Source organism: Gopherus flavomarginatus, chromosome 3, assembly GCF_025201925.1.
Source record: "Gopherus flavomarginatus isolate rGopFla2 chromosome 3, rGopFla2.mat.asm, whole genome shotgun sequence".
NCBI classification, from domain to species: domain Eukaryota; kingdom Metazoa; phylum Chordata; order Testudines; family Testudinidae; genus Gopherus; species Gopherus flavomarginatus.
This window is the reverse complement of record NC_066619.1, coordinates 233769310-233788650: the sequence shown is the minus strand read 5'-3', so window position 1 is coordinate 233788650 and position 19341 is coordinate 233769310. Positions and strand designations below refer to the sequence as shown.

The following is a 19341-nucleotide window of genomic DNA, read 5'->3' as shown; positions in this document are numbered from 1 at the left end:
TTAAGCATATATATATAGCCCCACTGAAATGACGGGATTGCTCATGTTCTTAAAGTCTGGCATGTGCGTTAGTACCTTTCTGTAGCAGCACTATACCATACAGAGACAAACTAGCTTTGATTTTAGTAAAAGGAAATTTATTTGAAGGGAACAATGACCTTATTTCCGCTTGATGCTGGAATATTTTTCACCTGACTTAAGAAGCCCTCCTGCCGCCCCTCCACACCCCCGGTGGCACAAAACCATGGTGTTCCCTTGGCTGTATTAAGTGGAGCTCTGCTGTACTTGAGGATCTGAGCATTATCTTTTAAACTATAATTTACCGTAGAAGTATGTTCCTTTCCCAAATGGCACATTTGTCTGTACAATGTTACTGTAATTTTCTTCCCTTTTATAAGTGTTAAAACTTTTGGTTCAAATTCATTCCTGTCTAAATCCAAATAAAATCAATGGAGTTACACTAAGGAAGTATTTGGTTCAATATTATTTTACACATGCCTTAGTATTTTTTAATGTATTCATCTGTCCCAAACCATCTATTACAGAAGAAAGGCATTTTGAATTTTTGGCACAAGGCATCTTTTGATTGTAAGAGTGAGCTCACACGAATAACCCACTAGTAGAGAAATAATATATCATCATTCTTTTCAAAGAACTGTAATTACCTATTTTTAAAATCAAAGGGCAGAGGTTGCCTTTAAAAAAGCCAACACTTCACTAGAATTACAGCAGAACAGTATCAGAGAGCACAGTATTTCCTAGCCTATGTTTGTCAAAAAGAGCAAATAGAGAGAAAAGCTGAAAAAGAATAGTAGCATTGTGTTGCATCCCTTCCCACTCCTTCGACTGTAAACTCTTCAGGACAGGAAACTCTCCTCCATCATGTCTGTAAAGAGCACCTACCAGCAGCACAGACTTGGTCTTTGTTGTTTACATACAGTAGATACAGTTTATTACTGATCTAGGTAATTATACTGCCTCATCACTGCAGTATCTGAGTGCCTGTTCTCTTACACCCTCCTTTTAGTTGTTTCTGCTACAATACCAGCCCCTTTCTGTTTTGCACACACACTATGTGCCAGATAGGTAGAAGTCATGTCACTTTGCCATGTACACCTATATTTTGGGACCAGGTTTTACTCAGTTTGTAACTTAACCAACCACTTTAAGTCACCACTGAATTTGGCCCCAAATATTTTTTTTTATATATTATAAAGGATCCAGACTTTCAGGGCCTGATTCTCATTTCAGCTAATTGGGTGTATATCTGATAGAAAGCTGTAAAAGGGCTATTGTGTAAATGAGAATCAGAACCCCAATATTTTTCATTGTACCTAATCACCTATAAACCATCTTGTCAGTCTGTACTAGGCATTTTTCATGTCCCCATCACTATATTAGCTAGGTGTCAAAGGAATCCTTGTAGTGTGATCAATGCAACAGATCAAAAAACTGCTTGAATTTCACATTCCATGGCAACTTGTTACAGCTTCTAACAAATTGTATCATTTGATTTTAATTAGACTCTGTCTCTAAATCTTATTCTCAGAACCTTTTCTGGTGAATTATACCGATTAATCTCTTGATCAGTTAAACGCTGTGAGATTGATACACTACTATGTTATTCCAGTTTTACACCAGTCTTGCTGTAGATTTCAGATGACTTGTACTAGCATAAAAGTGGAATATAGGAACAATTGTTATATAGTTTTGGCTCTTTGCTTCATGTATAGACAATTCTTTTAACTAGTTTGTAACCTATTGAGTCTTGCACTGGCATGTTCCTGTCCTTCACTACCAACTTTTACAGCGCCTTAGTTGCAGATATGCCAAGAAGAATTTTAATATCTAATTTGCTTATACTCTAATCAAAAGTGTAATCTACAAAAGAAATCTCTCTGAGAATTCTCTCTTTTCTTGCCAGTCGCCCATTATACAGGTTTTCCTCTTATACTCAGTTGTGTGTGTTTGATGTCTGTAAAGAACATCCTGTAAAATACAGAATGTTCTTTATAAAAAGTAGACGCTTCTGCCGATAATCCAAGTGAAATAACTGGATTCATCTCTTTATTTCTGCTGATGGTTTTTTTAATGCTTTCCTGGATGGTCTATATTCACAATATCCATTTCTACTTTGAGCCTGGTTTTCAGCTGTATGTTTGTCTAAACTATACTAAAAACTAGCTGCTAACCAGATTAGACCCCCTTTTAAGTAGAACACATCTATTATCCACTTTCATTTCATTGTCCATATGAACTATGAAAATGGTTGATTAAAATATACTTTACCTATTTAAAATAGTAATATACAAGAAAAAAACTGGAATGGCCTTTTAATTTACTAATATTTATTTCACTTGAAAGAGTTAGGCCCTGGATCCAGCTACTGCTTGCGTATGGGTGGATGCCTGTGCCTGAACAGAGCCTCACTGACCTCAACAAGGCTTTGCACAGATGCAAGTCATGCGTCACACATAGCTAGTTGCAGGGTCAGAGCCTTAATCTGTGTTCCCCCCATTTATTCCAATTTTAATTGTATTCTTAATTAATTAGGTATCCCCCATCCTCTTTCAGCAGGTTTTCCAGAGCAGGAAAACCATTAAGTATTTCATACCTTTCTTTCCCCATTTACACTTCCAGTCTTTATATATCGTTGAACGGCAGAATCTAGAAAGAAGTAAACTTTCTGTCTTGTTTTTGATGACTCTGCTTGCAGATTTTTCTCCATACTCTTGTACATTTCTCATCGGGAGTGGTATGGAGCACTCTGAATCTGTCAATAATAATAAAAGGTCATCTGAGTTCAGAAATATCCTATGTACTACTTCCTCAAGCTATACTCCTTTGATAGTAGTATGTAATATTACTGACATTACAGTTTTAAATAAGACAGTAGAGAATGGCCATTCCTGTTTAAGACAGTACCTCTGTTTGCTTGAAAAGATGTACGACTCTGAATGTTCATTAGTATTTTAGCTACAGGATTTTTATATTAGACTTTATGTGCCCAAAATTTAAGTTAATGTAAGCATAAATTCAATGCTCAAATTTAGCAAACTCATATGCTTATTATGCATCTACTGATAATGCTGCTAGTGAAATATTCTATTCCTTAAACTTCCTTAGCCTAATATCCTGCTCCTTAACTTCCTTAACAGGAAATATCCTGTTCCTTAACTTCATCAGGTGTGATGAGTGCTGGATAATGTCTGCTATTAGGTTTTAACCCAGCTTGACTAGACTGAATTATTAACACAATTTTCACCCCATGCTGAAATCTATATTCATGCTAGTAGGCCTGATTCACATGAGTAGCTCACTGAAGTCAATGAGTTTATTTGCATGACTAAGGACTACTCACCTAAATAAGGCTATGCAAGTGCAGGCTATCACTTCCTTTACCCTCGTTTCCAGAATTTAAGCAATATAATCAATGTTATAATCAATTGTTAGCAAATACGCAGATCTATAAATTCTCACACACAAGTTTGACCCAGTTTGGTTTCTGTGTTACATTAGAATTATATGAGCCTTGCATATTGTTCTTTGCAATCTGCTTTAATATTTGATTTTCCTAATGATTTTCAGTCACTTTGGAGACAGGAAAGATCTATCCATCTTTAATTCTCCAGTGAAGTAATCTCTACTTTGGGGTTTTACCTTTTTAACATCTTATTGCTTCTGTGGTTTCTCCAGTGGTATATCAATCTTCTCAAAGAAGGGTTGGTAGGAGTGATGACATGATTGTTTAAGATCTTATAGTATCTCAGTAAAATTGCACTTGTTTTATTTGGTCAGTAATCACATTTCCCTTTTATAGTCAATTCTTGCCTTGCACAGGCAGGCTAAAACAGGAATTTATCTCAAATGGTGGAAATCCTGCAGGATTACTCTTTTTCTAGGTATTTGTGCCTTGTGCATCACCATGGAATCAGAGTGCTTAAGATCTATCCTTTCTGAGATCTCTACCAGCTGTTTTCTGAGATTTTGGCAAAAACAGAACCAGAAATTCCAATCTGCTGTGGTGGATTTTAATTTGAAAAAATCACCGAAAGCAGATTAGACTCCACATTCTAGGTTTGGGCCACCACTAGAATAAACTCGATTTTTTCGTGTTCTTTCTTTGCTTTGTATAAACTATTTTCCTTTCTTTATACAAGTCTCACAGGCATGACGCTGAAAAGGGGAGTCTAGTTCCCTACAGTCATAACTTTTTCTCATCTTTTCAGTATCTCCATTCAGTGAATAGGACTCTCATCTTGCTCAGGATCAATTCCTGCCTCTTGCACCAAAGCCAAGTAGCCAGGCTTAGTACAGGGAGTGTACCTCTACAAGCTTCTCAGCAGCCATTATTGCAGCCCTGAGTCTGCAATAACTCTTTACAGGGTGAGGGGTAGAGACTGGTGGATCTCTATAAGCACAAGATCCACAACCTCTATACCACTCATACTACAGCCTGCCCACAGCCTTGCCAGCAACTCACTTGTATTGATCCCCTATAAAGAAACTCCCCAGTGTACAAAGAGGCAGACATCCTGGCAATATCACACCAACTCTATTGCCCTCTGCAGCTAAGAAAAGGGTAGATGTGTCCCTCACTGCAGGGTGCCACCTGCAACATTGCTGTCCCTAGGAGGCAGTCAAGCCTCATGAGACATATGGGAATGAGAAAAATTCAGATAAACAGCTATTTTAAAGTTATTTTAAGGTAAAGCCCATTTAAAAAAGTTCAGTTAATTTGTTTAAAGTAACCAATTTAATATTTATGTATAAACCGCTTTGAAGTTGTCGGAGTTTCAGTGGTTTCCAATGAGTCCTGAAGCTTTTTTAGGCCTAACTTTGCCTCTTGAGATTGTCAAGATGACAGCTTCTTGCCTGACCACTCACTATTCACTCACCTTCCTTTTATTCTTATGCTTTTTACAGAAAACTGCAGTTTCCCTGTAAATTCCACCCCTCACCGGGATAGCCTCATAAGACCTCTAAAGAGACAACACTCAGACCACACACTCGTACTCCAATATACACCTGCTGCCTGGATGCGTTTGCTCTCTGTTTGTACAACGCCTACCAGAGTGGAGTCCTGGCCCCTAGGGACTACCACATTACTGCTAATAAAATAATTACAATACAATATAGTTACAAAAATGATGCAGTGTCGAACACATTCCATCTAAAATAGCAGGAAATGTCATTCACAATGTCAATCACAATCTCCATTTATTTTACAGCTTCCCAAAATAACTAATGACTGTTACTGAAAACCATCAGCATGAGTACCTGTTACAGTTCCCACAGTTAGTGTTAGCCCTAGGTGGTTTAAAATTAATACTGTAGACTGGTTTGAATGAGGAGTATATACGTCTCTGTTGGACAGAAATGAACATAGACAGGGTGGTGCCAAACTAGGAGTATATTGACATATGTGGAGTACACCATAGTTGTACTGACTTGCTCATGATACTTGATCAGTTAAGTCGACTCTTGAGGGAACTCACAGTGACAGACCTAGTCATAAGAAATTACATCTTAAATGCAACACACTTGGAGAGGCTACTTCAAAACCTCAACACCACCTTCTTTCACTTCTCAAAATGTAAAACCATGCACTTTCAGACTCTCTTAGCATTTCAGGGATGAAGTAGGAATTTTTTTTAACCTTATATGCTGCGAGTTAGACCATTCTCATTTACACACTATCAACTTGGATGCCGTATTGTAAACAAACATTTCCTTGCCCATAATTGCCAGAAAAAATATCTTAAATTCTTTAAAATGAAAGATATGCTCACTATTTATGCTTTCTGTTTTTTAGCATTTCAGGCTGAGGCAGAGAGCAAGTCTAAAAATTTTTAGCCTAAACGGTTGGGGTTTGACAAAGTTATCAGCAGCTGAAAACAGGGGCTTACCATGGAAAGTGTCAGGCAACCTTAGCTTTAGGTGGCACTACCAGCTCCATTTATAATTGATCATTAAACTCCTAAGAGAGCATCTAGGACGCTATAATATAATCAGATTAAAGAGACGATCAGCAGTGTTTAATATTTATCCAATGCCTCCTTGTCCATGGTGAGTGAAAGAACTGTGTGAGGACAAGCTAAACGGAGTCAAGATTGCTTCATTGTGGATCTTTCCACCTTAACGAAAAGCATGATGAAGAGGAGTATAGATCATCACTAAGGATAAGATTTTGCCATAGATATTTTAGTAAAAGTCATGGACAATAAAGAAAAATTCACAGAAGCCATGACCTATCCCTGACTTTTACTAAAAATATCCACGATAAAAAGAGAAGGGACTAGGCAGCTATGGGTGGCAAGGAGCTCTAGGGCCCCCACCTCCAATGGGCTCAGAGCTCCAGGGTCCACCTGCGCACCCCTACATGGCAGCTGGGGGCTCCGGGGATCCCCCTACCCCTGCCACCGCGGCTGAGAGTCCCCCTGCCCCCACCACCGGGGAACTGCGGGCGTCCCTCTGCCCTCATGGCTGGGGAGCTATGGGTGTCCCTGCCATGGTGGCTGGGGAGCTGCGGGGGTACCCCTGCTGCCCATGAGGCTGGGAGCTTGGGGGCCCACTGCCTCAGGTGGTGGGAGTACCTCACAGTGGGGCTGGAGTCATGGAGGCCTTTGGAAGTCACAGATTCCGTGACCTCTGTGACAAAATCGTAGCCTTGATCATCACTTGAGGCACACAACAGCTAGCTTACCGGTTTCACATTATGAGAGCAGTGCCACAGCGATGATATCAGACTCATCATATGAGGAAGACTATACAACACAACATGGGCTATGGCAAGGAGGTTATTCTAAATGCTGTTCATGCTGTGCAGCTACAGGAAGCACAAGCATCACAAATGAGGTTCTTACTTGCCCGTACAGACAAACACAAAAAACAGTCAGAGACTCCTCAGCCAGGCAAGGGGAGGGAGTTCTGACAGACTAGCAGATCAACCACAACAGACGTTAACTCAAGCTCAGTTCGGCTTTTGTCAAATGGATGGCAGCCCCACACAGAAAGGCTCAGCTTTAATTAGTAATATAGCATTATCAAAAACTTTTACTGCAACCTGATTTCTGCTATTCAGATGGCATGGGCGTAAAAACAATGAACACTTTGGGCCTACTTGTGCACTCACACTGACATAAATCAGGGGTCTCTCTGCTGATGTTAATGGAGGTACACTGGTGGAAACAAAAAGAGAGTCAGACTCACTCTCTCTCTCTCTGGAAAAGTTGGGTAATTTGGCCACAACTGACCGGATGAAAAGCCCACCAACAGAGGAGATGTATGTAACAATATAAAGCTGGCAGAGCTGGCTCTGGCATCTGTGCCAAACCTCCCAACCACCTTGGCACAAGGGGCATGTGGTGGTAGACAGAGGGCATGTCAGAGGCAGGAAGGAAAGGGGAGAGGGCAGGGCAGAAGGCAATTCTGCTACATCAATTCACAACTGGTGTATGGTCCCTCGGGAACCAGAGTAAGCTGTCAAATTAGAGGAGCCCCTAAACTGTTCTAACTTGGGCTGAGGCCAGTGCTGGGGCATCTCGAGACTCAAGGAGCCATAACTAGCTCCCTGATAGCCCCAGTATCTTCTGCCCTGAGAACTGCTCAGCACAGGAGAATATCTGGCTTTTGAATCCCATTTTGACTAAACATTGAGTGGCACAGGACATATGTCTAAAAATAAATTGAAATGAAGTTGACAGCTACAGAAAAAAATTTAAAATAATAATGGCAGCTAAACCATCCGAACTGCTGCTGACCTCTGTGAAAGCATGAGGTATAAAATATAATGTTGGTAAAACCAGCCAGATCTTGAATCCTGCCAGGATTCAATTCATCCCAATATTTACCAGTCAGGATGATCCTGGAAGGGTACAGGCAATGCCTGGTAGCCAATGGGTCACTAAGAGAAAGGTATCCCCTCCAACACAGCACCACGCTTTCCAAGAGGTAAAATCTCCCCAAAAGGGATAAGAGACTCAGCAAAGGAGGATGACTCTGCAGCAGGCTGAAAATGCAGCCTGGAGAGAGCTATGACCTGTTTGGCTATCAGACTCCAGCCATCCCCCAAGTCTGTCCCAGTGACAGCACAATTAACAAGATTCAGACGTGTAGATTAGACTATGGAGAACAGCTGAAAGAGCCCCCACACCTCACAGAATTGGAGTGTTCTGCTGCCTGTCATGATGATTACAATTGTTTCAGAAAGAACTGTATTCCATTTCTCCTCCAGCAAGAGGAGAGAGACGAGCAAGAACCTTTGAGTCTCTGCTATACAAAGCACCTGCCGTAATGAACTGTCAAGGATCAAAATCACAGATTCATATTAAGGGTGTATTTGAATTCTAAGAAATTATTTGTTTACATGCTTGTTTCCAAGATGTAATAGAGCATTTAAAGACAGATTCCCAGAACTGTATAAGTTGCTGCATAAGTTTTTTGAATTTAAGTTCATACAGTTCTAGCAATGTCCATGCAAATAGTATGATTGGCCATTTGAATGCATAATTACTGTGATCACTATGATGGTAACTATATCTGCAAATTGAATAATCAAATGCACACATGGCTTTTCACATGCAATAGCACATGCAGAGTTTTGTAAACCTAGGCTTTTTAAAGTTTGTTCGCAATTTTTAACTTTAAATTTCAGTGAAACTACATGGTTCAGGGAAGTTATCAGTGATGGCATCAGGTCAAAGATCAGAACCATAGTACTTTTAAAGAAAGGTTTATGCATTTAGAGTTACCTGGTTGCCATTTAAGTCCAACTTTTAAGTCACTTTATAAATATAATGTCTCAGTATGTGGAGTAAGTACTGAAAAATACAGAAACCAAATGGAGCTTTCTTTCTGCATGGAACAAGCAGATAAATGGTGAGAGATGTTGGCGTGGCTCTCTGTTGCCATACGCCTTGTGTAGTTATTTACTCCTGTGCAAAGTGGGTGTAAAATGCTACTGTTCTAACTTGGCAGCATTTTACACTTGCTGTATTCAGGTGCAAATGACTATAGTGCAATGGGGAACTGGACCCTTTGTCTTCCTAAAACATTGACCTAAGCAAGATGCAAATGGGTATCTGATCTGGGGATAAGAGATTCTATGGGCTTGTCTACATCACAAAGTTGCAGCGCTGGTGAGGGGGTTACAGCGCTGCAACTTAGGAGGTGTACACATCTGCAGGGCATCACCAGCGCTGCAACTCCCTGTTTGCAGCGCTGGCCGTACTCCCGTTTTGTCTCGGGTGTAGAGGATCCAGCGCTGGTGATCCAGCGCTGGTAATCAAGTGTAGACACTTACCAGCGCTTTTCTTGACCTCCGTGGAATAAGCAGGTATCCCAGCATACCTGAGGAAGCCTCTGGTAATCAAGCTGGTCTCCTTCCCCGGTTTGCTCTCGCGTTCCCCGAACCCGAGCAAGCAGGTCTCCTTCCCTGCGGTTTGCAGGGGGGTTCGGGGAACGCGAGAGCAAACCGCGGCGAAGCTGGTCTCCTTCCCCGCGGTTTGCTCTCGCGTTCCCTGAACCCCCGAGCAAGCAGGTCTCCTTCCCTGCGGTTTGCAGGGTGGTTCGGGGAACGCGAGAGCAAACCGCGGCGAAGCTGGTCTCCTTCCCCGGTTTGCTCTCGCGTTCCCCGAACCCCGAGCAAGCAGGTCTCCTTCCCTGCGGTTTGCTCTCGCGTTCCCCGAACCCGAGCAAGCAGGTCTCCTTCCCTGCGGTTTGCAGGGTGGTTCGGGGAACGCGAGAGCAAACCGCGGCGAAGCTGGTCTCCTTCTCCGGTTTGCTCTCGCGTTCCCCGAACCCGAGCAAGCAGGTCTCCTTCCCTGCGGTTTGCAGGGTGGTTCGGGGAACGCGAGAGCAAACCGCGGCGAAGCTGGTCTCCTTTCCCGGTTTGCTCTCGCGTTCCCCGAACCCCCCTTGAAGCCGCCCAACAGCGCTGCAGTGTGGCCACATCTAACACCACTTGCAGCGCTGGTTGCTGTAAGTGTGGCCACTCTGCAGCACTGGCCCTATACAGCTGTACTAATACAGCTGTAACAACCAGCGCTGCAAAATTGTAGATGTAGACATACCCTATGTCATGTTCCCATCGTTGAAGTTTAGAGCAGAGAAATAATGAGCTTGATTTAGGCAATCACTCCAAAGATATTGTCACTTTCCCTCCATTCTGATGGCTGCGGGGTTGGCACATGGTGCAGAGCAATTAGTTAATGTTTATGTAGTGCTGTGAGCCTATCAAGTGCTAAGTATTATTTTCCACCCCTCCCTGTCACTGACTGATAGCATATAGTAACTTCTCTCTATTTCCTTATGACAGAGCACGATGCTCTTGCAGTGTCACCTGTCTGACCATCTTAGCACACTTCTGCCACAAAATATCAAACATAAGTGCTGGAACACTGACGATGATATTTTACCTTTGTAAAATACCTTCCACCTACAGACTTGCAAACACTTAAAAACATCAATGAAGTCTTACAACCCCCTATGAGATGTATAGTAGGTATTATCCACATTTTATAGAAGGGGAAACTGAGACACACACTGGATAAGTGGCTTGTCCAAAGTCAAAGAGTGAATTGGGGCAGAGCCAATAACAGAATTCAGGTGTCCTGACTTCCAACCCCATGTTTTAAACACTAGGCCACCCTTGTCTCTGTAGCACATGTTCTGTTGCCAGAAAAGCCCCAATTGATTCCACATCTCTGTAAGTTCTCCCTCTCCTTGTTTGGCTGGTACATTTAAAAAAAAATAAAATAATGAAGTATTTTAAAAACACAAAGTAATCCATGACTAGGGCTCCTAGGCACTGCAGTCACACAATACAGTACTTCTGTTATTATTTATGTAAGACCTGGGTGTTAAATCAACATGTGAATAGGGTTCCCACCCCGTCATGGTATACAGAAAAATACACAGGCTGAACAAAGTCTTACCTTCCTCTGCAGCAAGACAGTTTTCAACACACTCCCTTTCCTGGTCAGCCTGGTTGGATACGGCACTGCCGCTTTTCGTCCTTCGAAGGACACTCAAAGCTCGATTTATTTTTTTAAAAGACCTGCTTCTTATAGTGGAACGTTCGAAGGGTCGACCTGCAACAGACAGCGAAAAATAAATAGAATGCAGCAGCTTTGGGTTGCACAACCAACAGAACCACGTCATTTCTGTAACCGCAGCTATGCGCAGGGAAGGCAGAGGTGGTGGTAGTGGTGACACCAAGGCTGCTGTAGCTTCTCCCTCTCCTCCTTGCTGCATATGGCTTCCCTTACATTGTATCTGGCCCCAAATAGATTTTCAGGCCTGAGAATTCATTAACCTTAATTTGAAGGATTGCTATCCTGTGGTGCCCCAGGATCTTTAACTCCATCTGTTTAGCCAGTCATAAATGTAGCATTGATTTCCAGAGGTAGTGGCCTGTGAACAGCACTATTCAAAGTCAAAGCCATACTGTGGATTGGCTAGGGGAAAATGCCTATAAGGTGAAGGGCTAGTGCCACAACAAATGAGCTGGGTATGTTCCACTAGCCCGCAGGAGAGAAATTGGAGGCTGTTGCTAAGTCTGCTATGGAAGCAGCATATGGCACTGCTGCAAAGCCATCATGGTGGACCTTCCACCCCCCAACTCCAACAGTGCCTTATATTTTAATGGCTAAAATTAGAAGTGTCAGGAATGCTAGCCATATGGCATTCCATCCTCCTGATCAGGAATAATAATTAGGGAGGTGAGAAACCAAAAGGGGTCCCAGTTCTAAAGCAGGCTAAAGAAGTTTTTTAAAATTCAGCAAAAAATAATAATATGAAGGAGGGGAAAAAAGAGCAAAAGGGACTAGCAAGACAGTACAAATGTATAATAATTGAAATACAGACCCTGATTTCTACAGGGCCATAGATATGCATGGCACTTCTTACTCTATATCTTTCAGTACGATAAGCGTACTGTGCATCACCATCTAATAGTACACAACTCCTCAAAATCAGATTTAACTCCCGGCTCCCAGCCAAACAAAAACAGCAGGGTTCAATTCTATGATGAAGGTCTTTGATTCTGGTGCTCTCTCCTCACCTTTCCGTTTGCCCGTCCACTGCATGCTCTCAAGACCAAAGCATTGGTCTTGGAATCCTAATTCAACTCAGTTTAAATTTTTCCTTTGTAGCCTTGCATCCATCCTCCCAAGACAAACTCCTTTTGGCTCCCATGCTCCCACAAATACTAGTTCTACCTGTACTATACTCTTCCTTTTACTGGCTATACTTCTTGATGACTACCTTTGGTCATACTGCATTTTTCCAATATGCTACACTCACTGGGGCTTGGCAGGGGAGGAAAAAATAGGGAAAGAATTTTTGGTGTGGCTAGTTCATTACTGTGGTTCATTTTAGCAATGCCAGCTCCTCTGAGCTTCATCATCTTGGAATGTTGGCAAACACTCCTCCATTTCCCTGGGAAAATTTTATACCCATAAAACCACTGATTCATTTCAAGATATTGCTGAATGCATTTGTCACCCTAAATATATTGGTTTATTGGGAGCACGCCTGAACAAGACAAATACAAAAAAGGGTTATTACAGAAAACAAAAACATATTTTTCTGCTCTCTGACATTTTTAAAGCATTCAACAAAGTTAATTTCAGAGAGGCGCCCCCTAGCCTCAGAGACCATCCTAGTTAGTTCTTACTTCTGTTTCGGTTGCTCCTGCTGGGGTCCCCAGAACTGCTCCCTGACTGGTTGTCTTCTGAAGCAAGGCTGAAGGCTGGATTAACTAGGCCTGGTTCATCTGTCATTAAGGCAATCGCTGCAGCTGTGGAGAGCTCTGGGCCAAGAGCCGCTATGGTTAAAGTGGCACTACAGTCTGGAGAGTCATCTTGTGAACGTCTCTTTCGTTCCTTGGTAAGGCCATAATGGGATGCTCCTTTACATCTAAGGCAAAGCAAAGGAAAAGGATGTGTTAGTAAAAGTTGCATTTAAAACATTACCTGCTTAGGACAGTGTGTCTGACACTGACAAATGATTAACAGTACCAAGGGTAACGATTGCAATTAAATCTTTTTCTTGACCTATGAAACAGACACCAAACAATGTGGGAAAATGCCAGCCCTGTCGAGGTTTCACAGAATTAAAAGAAATTGAATAGATGCCACTGAATAATTAGTTAAATTATTATTTTACTTGAGAAATCTACTTCAATAGACAATTAGATAGATACAGCCTGTTGGTAGCTGTAGTTTTACTGAGCATAAATGGGCGATACAGGCATAGCAGGTGATTGATCAAATCAAAGACCGGAATCTATAATCTGTCCTTTGTGTGCAATTAATGAAAGAGACCAGTGTGAGGCTTGAAAGCTTGTTTGTGTCAGCTTATGTTTGTGAAAGAAAAAGCCACATACACAGTGCCTTTGTGAGCTCCTCACCATGACAAATATTCTCTGTCAGAGGAGCTGTCATTCTGTTAGTGTAGCAGCACCTCTCTGTCCGCAGAAGACATCTCTCCCTCCCCTCTTTCCTTTTAAACCTCTTCCTTGACAGCACCTACTTCAAATTTGTGCTAACAGTATCGATGAGCCAGAACTTCAAATATCAATACCCCTGAATATGGGTGTATTCAACAGTGGAACATCAGATCCAGACCCAGCTAGCTTGAACCCACTTCAGAGTAACACAGACACAGTTTGACACCTTCAGATCGAAAAATTAAACTATTTTAAACTGTGTCTACACTGGTGTTTATGTAGGGTTCTCAGTTGACAGAAGTGACTCCATTGGACAAACAACTGTAAAAAAACATCTTTGCCCCCCAAGTCTAGACAAGGCCCAAGAGACATTAGGCGGTGGCCAGCTGCCATCACAAGAGCCCAGGAGAGGATGGAGGTCTGAGAGTCCCACTCAGAATATAGCAGTGGTGAGTAGGGGCCCAGGAGAGGGTGACAATAGTTGTTCAATGGATATAGCTGTTCGGGGTTAGATGCTCAATCCAAATTAGGATCCAGCCTGTTCTCACAAATAAAAATCCAAACCCTGAATCCTAACCACGGCAGCAACCAAATCCATGTCAGCCCATTACTAGTTAACAGACACACTTATTCTTTTTAAAAAAATAATAAATCAAGGGTAGTAGCTAAAGATGTGGCATTGTAGTAGATAAAAATACATATCTTTCAATTTTAAATATACTTATTTTCAGAGCCTATTGTCTGTGTGAGATTGATCCTATATGACAGAACTGGGACCACACATACACAGTTGCTTTCAAAACTCCTAGGACTGCCTGAAGAAAGAAGAGTTCTGTGATTCCATATTTAATGAGTCACACACTAACCACAGAACCATGGGGGTTCAAGGAAACAGCGCCTGTCACTTTTCTCCAGCGTCATTTCTACCCCACTACTGCAGCCATCACAAACATGTCCATTGTAATGAATTCTGCTTTTTAATCATTGCCTAATGAGCTTGCCCTACTTACTGTTACTATTATATCTTCCTCATAGCTAAGGTTAACTGATGACTTTCATATAAATGCCCTCTAGGATGCAATCCCAGAAATAGCTGCAGAAGCCCTTAGGGACACACACACAGCCTTTTGTAATATGTGGTGCACACATAGAGGAATACATAATACATACAGTACATGATGCTGGTGGAGTATGCATCAGGGAAACTGTAATACATGGAACAGACGCCCATGAAATAGAAATGGCTTATGGAGATATTTTTGGGCATGTAGGAGAGGTGTCGATGGGAGGCAGACAAGTTACAGAACTTGGTGTGTTCATTTCAGGACCGTATTTTAATTCAGCTTACAGCAGTAGTATTTTTAAGAGAGAGAGAATTAAAAATGGTTACTGTAATACTAAATCATGTTTTATCCCCATTGTGGTGACACTGGTTCTGATATCAGTTCCTTCTTGGGCCGAAAGCTGCTTCAGCTTACTCATCTTTTCAATACTCATGAGAGCTGATTGACAAAGGATAACTTTTTTGGTGGCTAGTTATTTGAATCGACAAGCAGTTCCCCTTTTGACTGTATTTGTGACCCATTAGTGTTTGCTTGCCGTGAACAGTCAAATGGTCAAGTGGTCCTAACACAAATACCCTGGAGAAGCAAGTCTTAAAGCTTGAATATGCACCAAAAATGTATCTCCAGCAAGGTGTATATTTGATTGTAATATTAGAAATTCATTTGGTGCTGGCTTGTGACATAAGTCATCCAACTGGGGAACAGAAACAATACCACATACCTTAGTATCTAACCACCTTGTGTACATTTCAGAGTTTGGCTCCTATCACCTGTGGCAGAGGCCAGTTTCAGAGCTCTCTCTCAAACAGAAGGAGAAGGGGTAGAATAAAAACTCTTCTCAGGAACAGTGGCCTGGTTAAGTATTTTAAAGAGCCAGCAAAAAGTAAATGTGCCCCTTAAGGCCCTCAGATCTTGGGGGCTGCTTATTCCAAAACAAGGCCCACAACAAAACCAGCAAAATAAAAAGTACCTAAGTTTGTAAGGACTCCCCTCAGGGAGTGGAGAGCTTTCCTCACTGCTGCAGCCCCTTCTAGCAGACTGGCCTTTTCCTATGTGCTTTGGAAATTGGGTGCAGCTATCCCATCTTATGCCCTAAAGGTCCTTAGAGAAGTCCTCTAAATCCTTGCTTTCCACCACCCAGACAGACATTGCCTTTTTTAGTTAAGGGGACCTGTGAGTGGAGAACCAGGGCCCCCATTTTGGGTCCTGAAAGGTCTACATCACAAGCAGGGGCAGCTCTAGGCATTTTGCCACCCCAAGCACGGAACGCAGGCTGCCTTCGGTGGCTTGCCTGCGGAGGGTCCGCTGGTCCTGTGGCTTCGGCGGACCAGCAGACCCTCCGCAGGCACGCCTGCGGGAGGTCCGCCGAAGCCGTGGGACCAGCGGACCCTCCACAGGCAAGCCGCCGAAGGCAGCCTGCCTGCCACCCTCAAGGCGACTGGCAGAGCACCCCCAGTGGCTTGCCACCCCAAGCACACGCTTGGCGTGCTGGTGCCTGGAGCTGTCCCTGATCACAAGTACAGATGGCTGGAAAATGGAAATCCTTTCCTGCAAAAAAAACTGTCATGTACTGAGTGCACCCTTGTCTCTCTTGCCCTGGAGTAGGGGGCAGGCTGAGAGCCAGGGAGGCAGCAAGTCAGAGCGCTCAGCCTCGGCTGCTCTCCTAGAAAGCTTCGGTTCATTTAGTTTTCCGCCAAACAGAAATTTAGAAGAGTGTTTGAGGCAGAAGCCAGGGAGCCATCATGTCAATATTCCCAATGGATTTTCCCCAAAAAATGAAAGTTTTCCTGTGGAAATTTTTGGATTCGCAGAAAAGGCATTTTTTATCAGAAAATTGTTGCAGTTAAAAATTCCCAACCAGCTTTGCTCATGATAACAAACCATTCACAAGTTATTTGTTCAGGAAATAAAACAGATGTGGAGAATCTGGAATAACCAATTTCAAAATGTTGCAAAATCGCCCAGTGAACATTCCACAATCAAACAAACAAAATGTTTGTTCTGAATTATTTGCCCATCTCTGATTACTATCTTCCTACATCATGGATATGTTACAAGGATTCTGGATTTAATAGCAGACGTTGCTAAGTAAGTATTTATTATTACTACAGAAGGTATTCTTAACATGCTGCTAGGGATACCCAAAGCTGCGAGGCATTGTTACCCCTCTGCCTCAGCTAGAGTGAATTTTATTGGAGAGAAGACTACGTGTCAGATCCCTGCCAACCCCATTGGTCATCCTCACCAGCCAACTCCACCAGGCTCTCCCTGCCCCAACCTGGCCTAGCAGGAAATAATCAGTGGGCTCAGGGTCAGATTTATACCTTTTCAGTGCCCCCCCCCACACCGCCTACAGATGACCTTCATATTTTCCGTAAAAAATGAAACGAAAAGAAATATAAACACAGCCTTCCCAGGAAGGCATGAGACCCTTCGCCATGCACAATGCTCCCAGCCTGGTACTCAGCCCACCTGCCCCAGGCGAGGTGCAAGGGGGAGACTGTACTTCTCCCCATGGAGAGTGGTCCCTGGGCATCTTCTGTCCCTCCCGCAGCCTGGCATAGCAGCCATGCTCTGTCTCTGCCTGTGCAAGTGAATGGGGTGCTGGCCATGCCCTTCCCTCTCCCTTCCCAGCAATGGGCACAGGCAGCGGGTTGGCCAAGATTGGGAAGGGCTGGGACATTCCTGATACCTTCAAGTAGCCACTCCACCTGCCCGCGGCTCACAGTGCCTCCAGGCAGGCTGACTTGCCCTGCTCCAGCCTAACAGACTGGGCAGCCACCAACCAGTGCCAGGAGCCTGGCCACCCACAGGGGACCTGTATGTATTAACCTTTTAACTTTTAGGTGCCCCTAGAATGCCAGCGCCCTTAGGCATGTGCCTACTGTACCTAATTGGAAATCCAGCCCTGTGTACTCCAGCCCTGAGCTTCTCAGAGATGTTTCTCTGCAATGCACAGCACCTATCACTGTATATTCACTGAAGATATTAAGTTCACTGCTCTTTTAAAGAGTAAGTACACTACCGCTCATTAACTTGGCTCGGATAAACACACCCTCCCCTTCAAACACAGCCCTGAATTGGTTTATAGTAAAAATAAAACAAGTTTGTTAACAAATGGACATAGTTAAGTGATACTAAGTAAAAGAGATAAAGATAGACATGGTTACAAGCAAATTAAAGTGAAAACAAGCATCTAAAAGACTAAAATTTATCAAGATACAATTTTTGTTAAAGATGGTTTCTCCCACCCACAGTATTCTTTCCAACTTTCCATCACAGAGATCAAATTGCTAAGGTGAAGGAAAATGAAGGAATTTCTCTCTCTGTTCCTTATATCCACAAAGGGATGTCTTTGTCTTTCTTATAAGTGAGGAACACTTCCTGAGGATTCAGTCTCCTGCTTCTCTCGAGTTCAGGCTCAGGATAACACTGGCCAGTTTAGCTTGATTATTTTGTTTACTGCTAATATGTAAATTGAGGTAAACCTGCAATCCTTTGTCTAGGACAGACCTCTTTATCACCTTTACCTAGGGTAGGTTATTTGGTCTTAAACATGTTCTAGTAACATCCTACAGGGGACATTTATAACTTCATACATAATGTTAACCCATGCATTTGACAATGATATTAATAATCAGTGTGCTATTAGTTTTCAAATGATACCTCAGAAGGCATATTTTATACCAACATTATTGCAGTAGTGTGTAGGGTGTGAACACAGGAGTGCATAAGTCACAATATTGTTAAGGACTTTAAGTTTTAAACCAAGGTCAGGTAGTTGATGACATAAGAAATTCACAGCAGAGAGCACACTACTTAGCAACAAGACAGACCAGACTAACCCTAAACTAGAAATCGGAGTATTTTTACCATGCGACCAAGGTTCAGTTAATTACACACCTAGGCCCCAGTCCTGCAAATGGATCTGCAGGGGCAGACCCTTACACTTGCATGAAGCTCCACTGGAGAAAATGAGACTCTGCACGAGGCACACCAACATGGAACCAATTGCTGAATCGGTGCCAAAGTACCTTCTTTTACTTAAAACTATACCACACATTCTCTGGCCATCCCAAATCGCTGATGTTTATTCTGCTACAGACAGATAGTTAACAGGGTCCAGCCAACTGGCTTGTTTCAGAGAATCATTTCTCCTAATATATAGATGGATGGCGAGGTTTAAGATGTGGTGACTAGCACTGTGTTCTAAGGTGAAAGACATCTTCTAATTCTACCAGAAGACGTTAAAAGACAGCCAAAGCTCTTTAAGTGTGAACACCAAATCTGTACCCTAAATAACTGTGGCAGGCATAAATCAGCAAGACTCCAGCAATCTCACTTCAGATTAACATACTGTCCCTAGAAGAAGAAAAACCTCACACTTGCAATAAAATCTGCAGTGGCATCTCTTCACTTTCAAACATCCCTGTTTCACTTACGATGACACTGCTGAGATAATAGAAGACAGAACTAAGCAAATATGTTTCTCTAGCCATGAATGGAGGCGACTGCTTAAGTGAAATCATATTTGTATGGTTTAAGCTTTCTTTTTTCTTTCCATATGGCCATGTTTGGCTCTCCGAAGAGAGAGAGAGAGAGAGAAACATGCAATAGCTACATGCCAGTACTAATTTTCTCTCTTGTTGTGACTAATACTCAGCTCCTTGATTTATGGATGAAAAAAAGAGGGCTGGAAAGGAAAGTCGGATCCCGGATTAGCATGGGCAAGACACAAAGTAACTAGAACACTGACTGGTGGCCAAAGTTAATTGCAGATTTGTGTTCTCCCTCGGTTGTTCTGGACAGCAATACTTTTGTGTT

General features: G+C 42.6%; 1 protein-coding gene across 6 annotated transcripts in view; it reads right to left on the bottom strand.

Annotated features, from left to right (window-relative positions):
- Positions 1 to 19341, bottom strand: part of LNX1 (ligand of numb-protein X 1) — a 359863-nt gene that overhangs the window by 36908 nt on the left and 303614 nt on the right. For 4 of the 6 annotated variants that reach the window (XM_050947563.1, XM_050947562.1, XM_050947564.1 and 1 more), the window contains 3 exons: positions 12680 to 12921; positions 10938 to 11093; positions 2615 to 2773 (listed from right to left, as the gene is read on the bottom strand). In XM_050947563.1, the coding sequence (XP_050803520.1) occupies positions 2615 to 2773; positions 10938 to 11093; positions 12680 to 12921 (557 nt within the window). The remainder of the gene's footprint in view (positions 1 to 2614; positions 2774 to 10937; positions 11094 to 12679; positions 12922 to 19341) is intronic. The other 2 variants (XM_050947565.1, XM_050947567.1) reach the window with 1 other exon arrangement.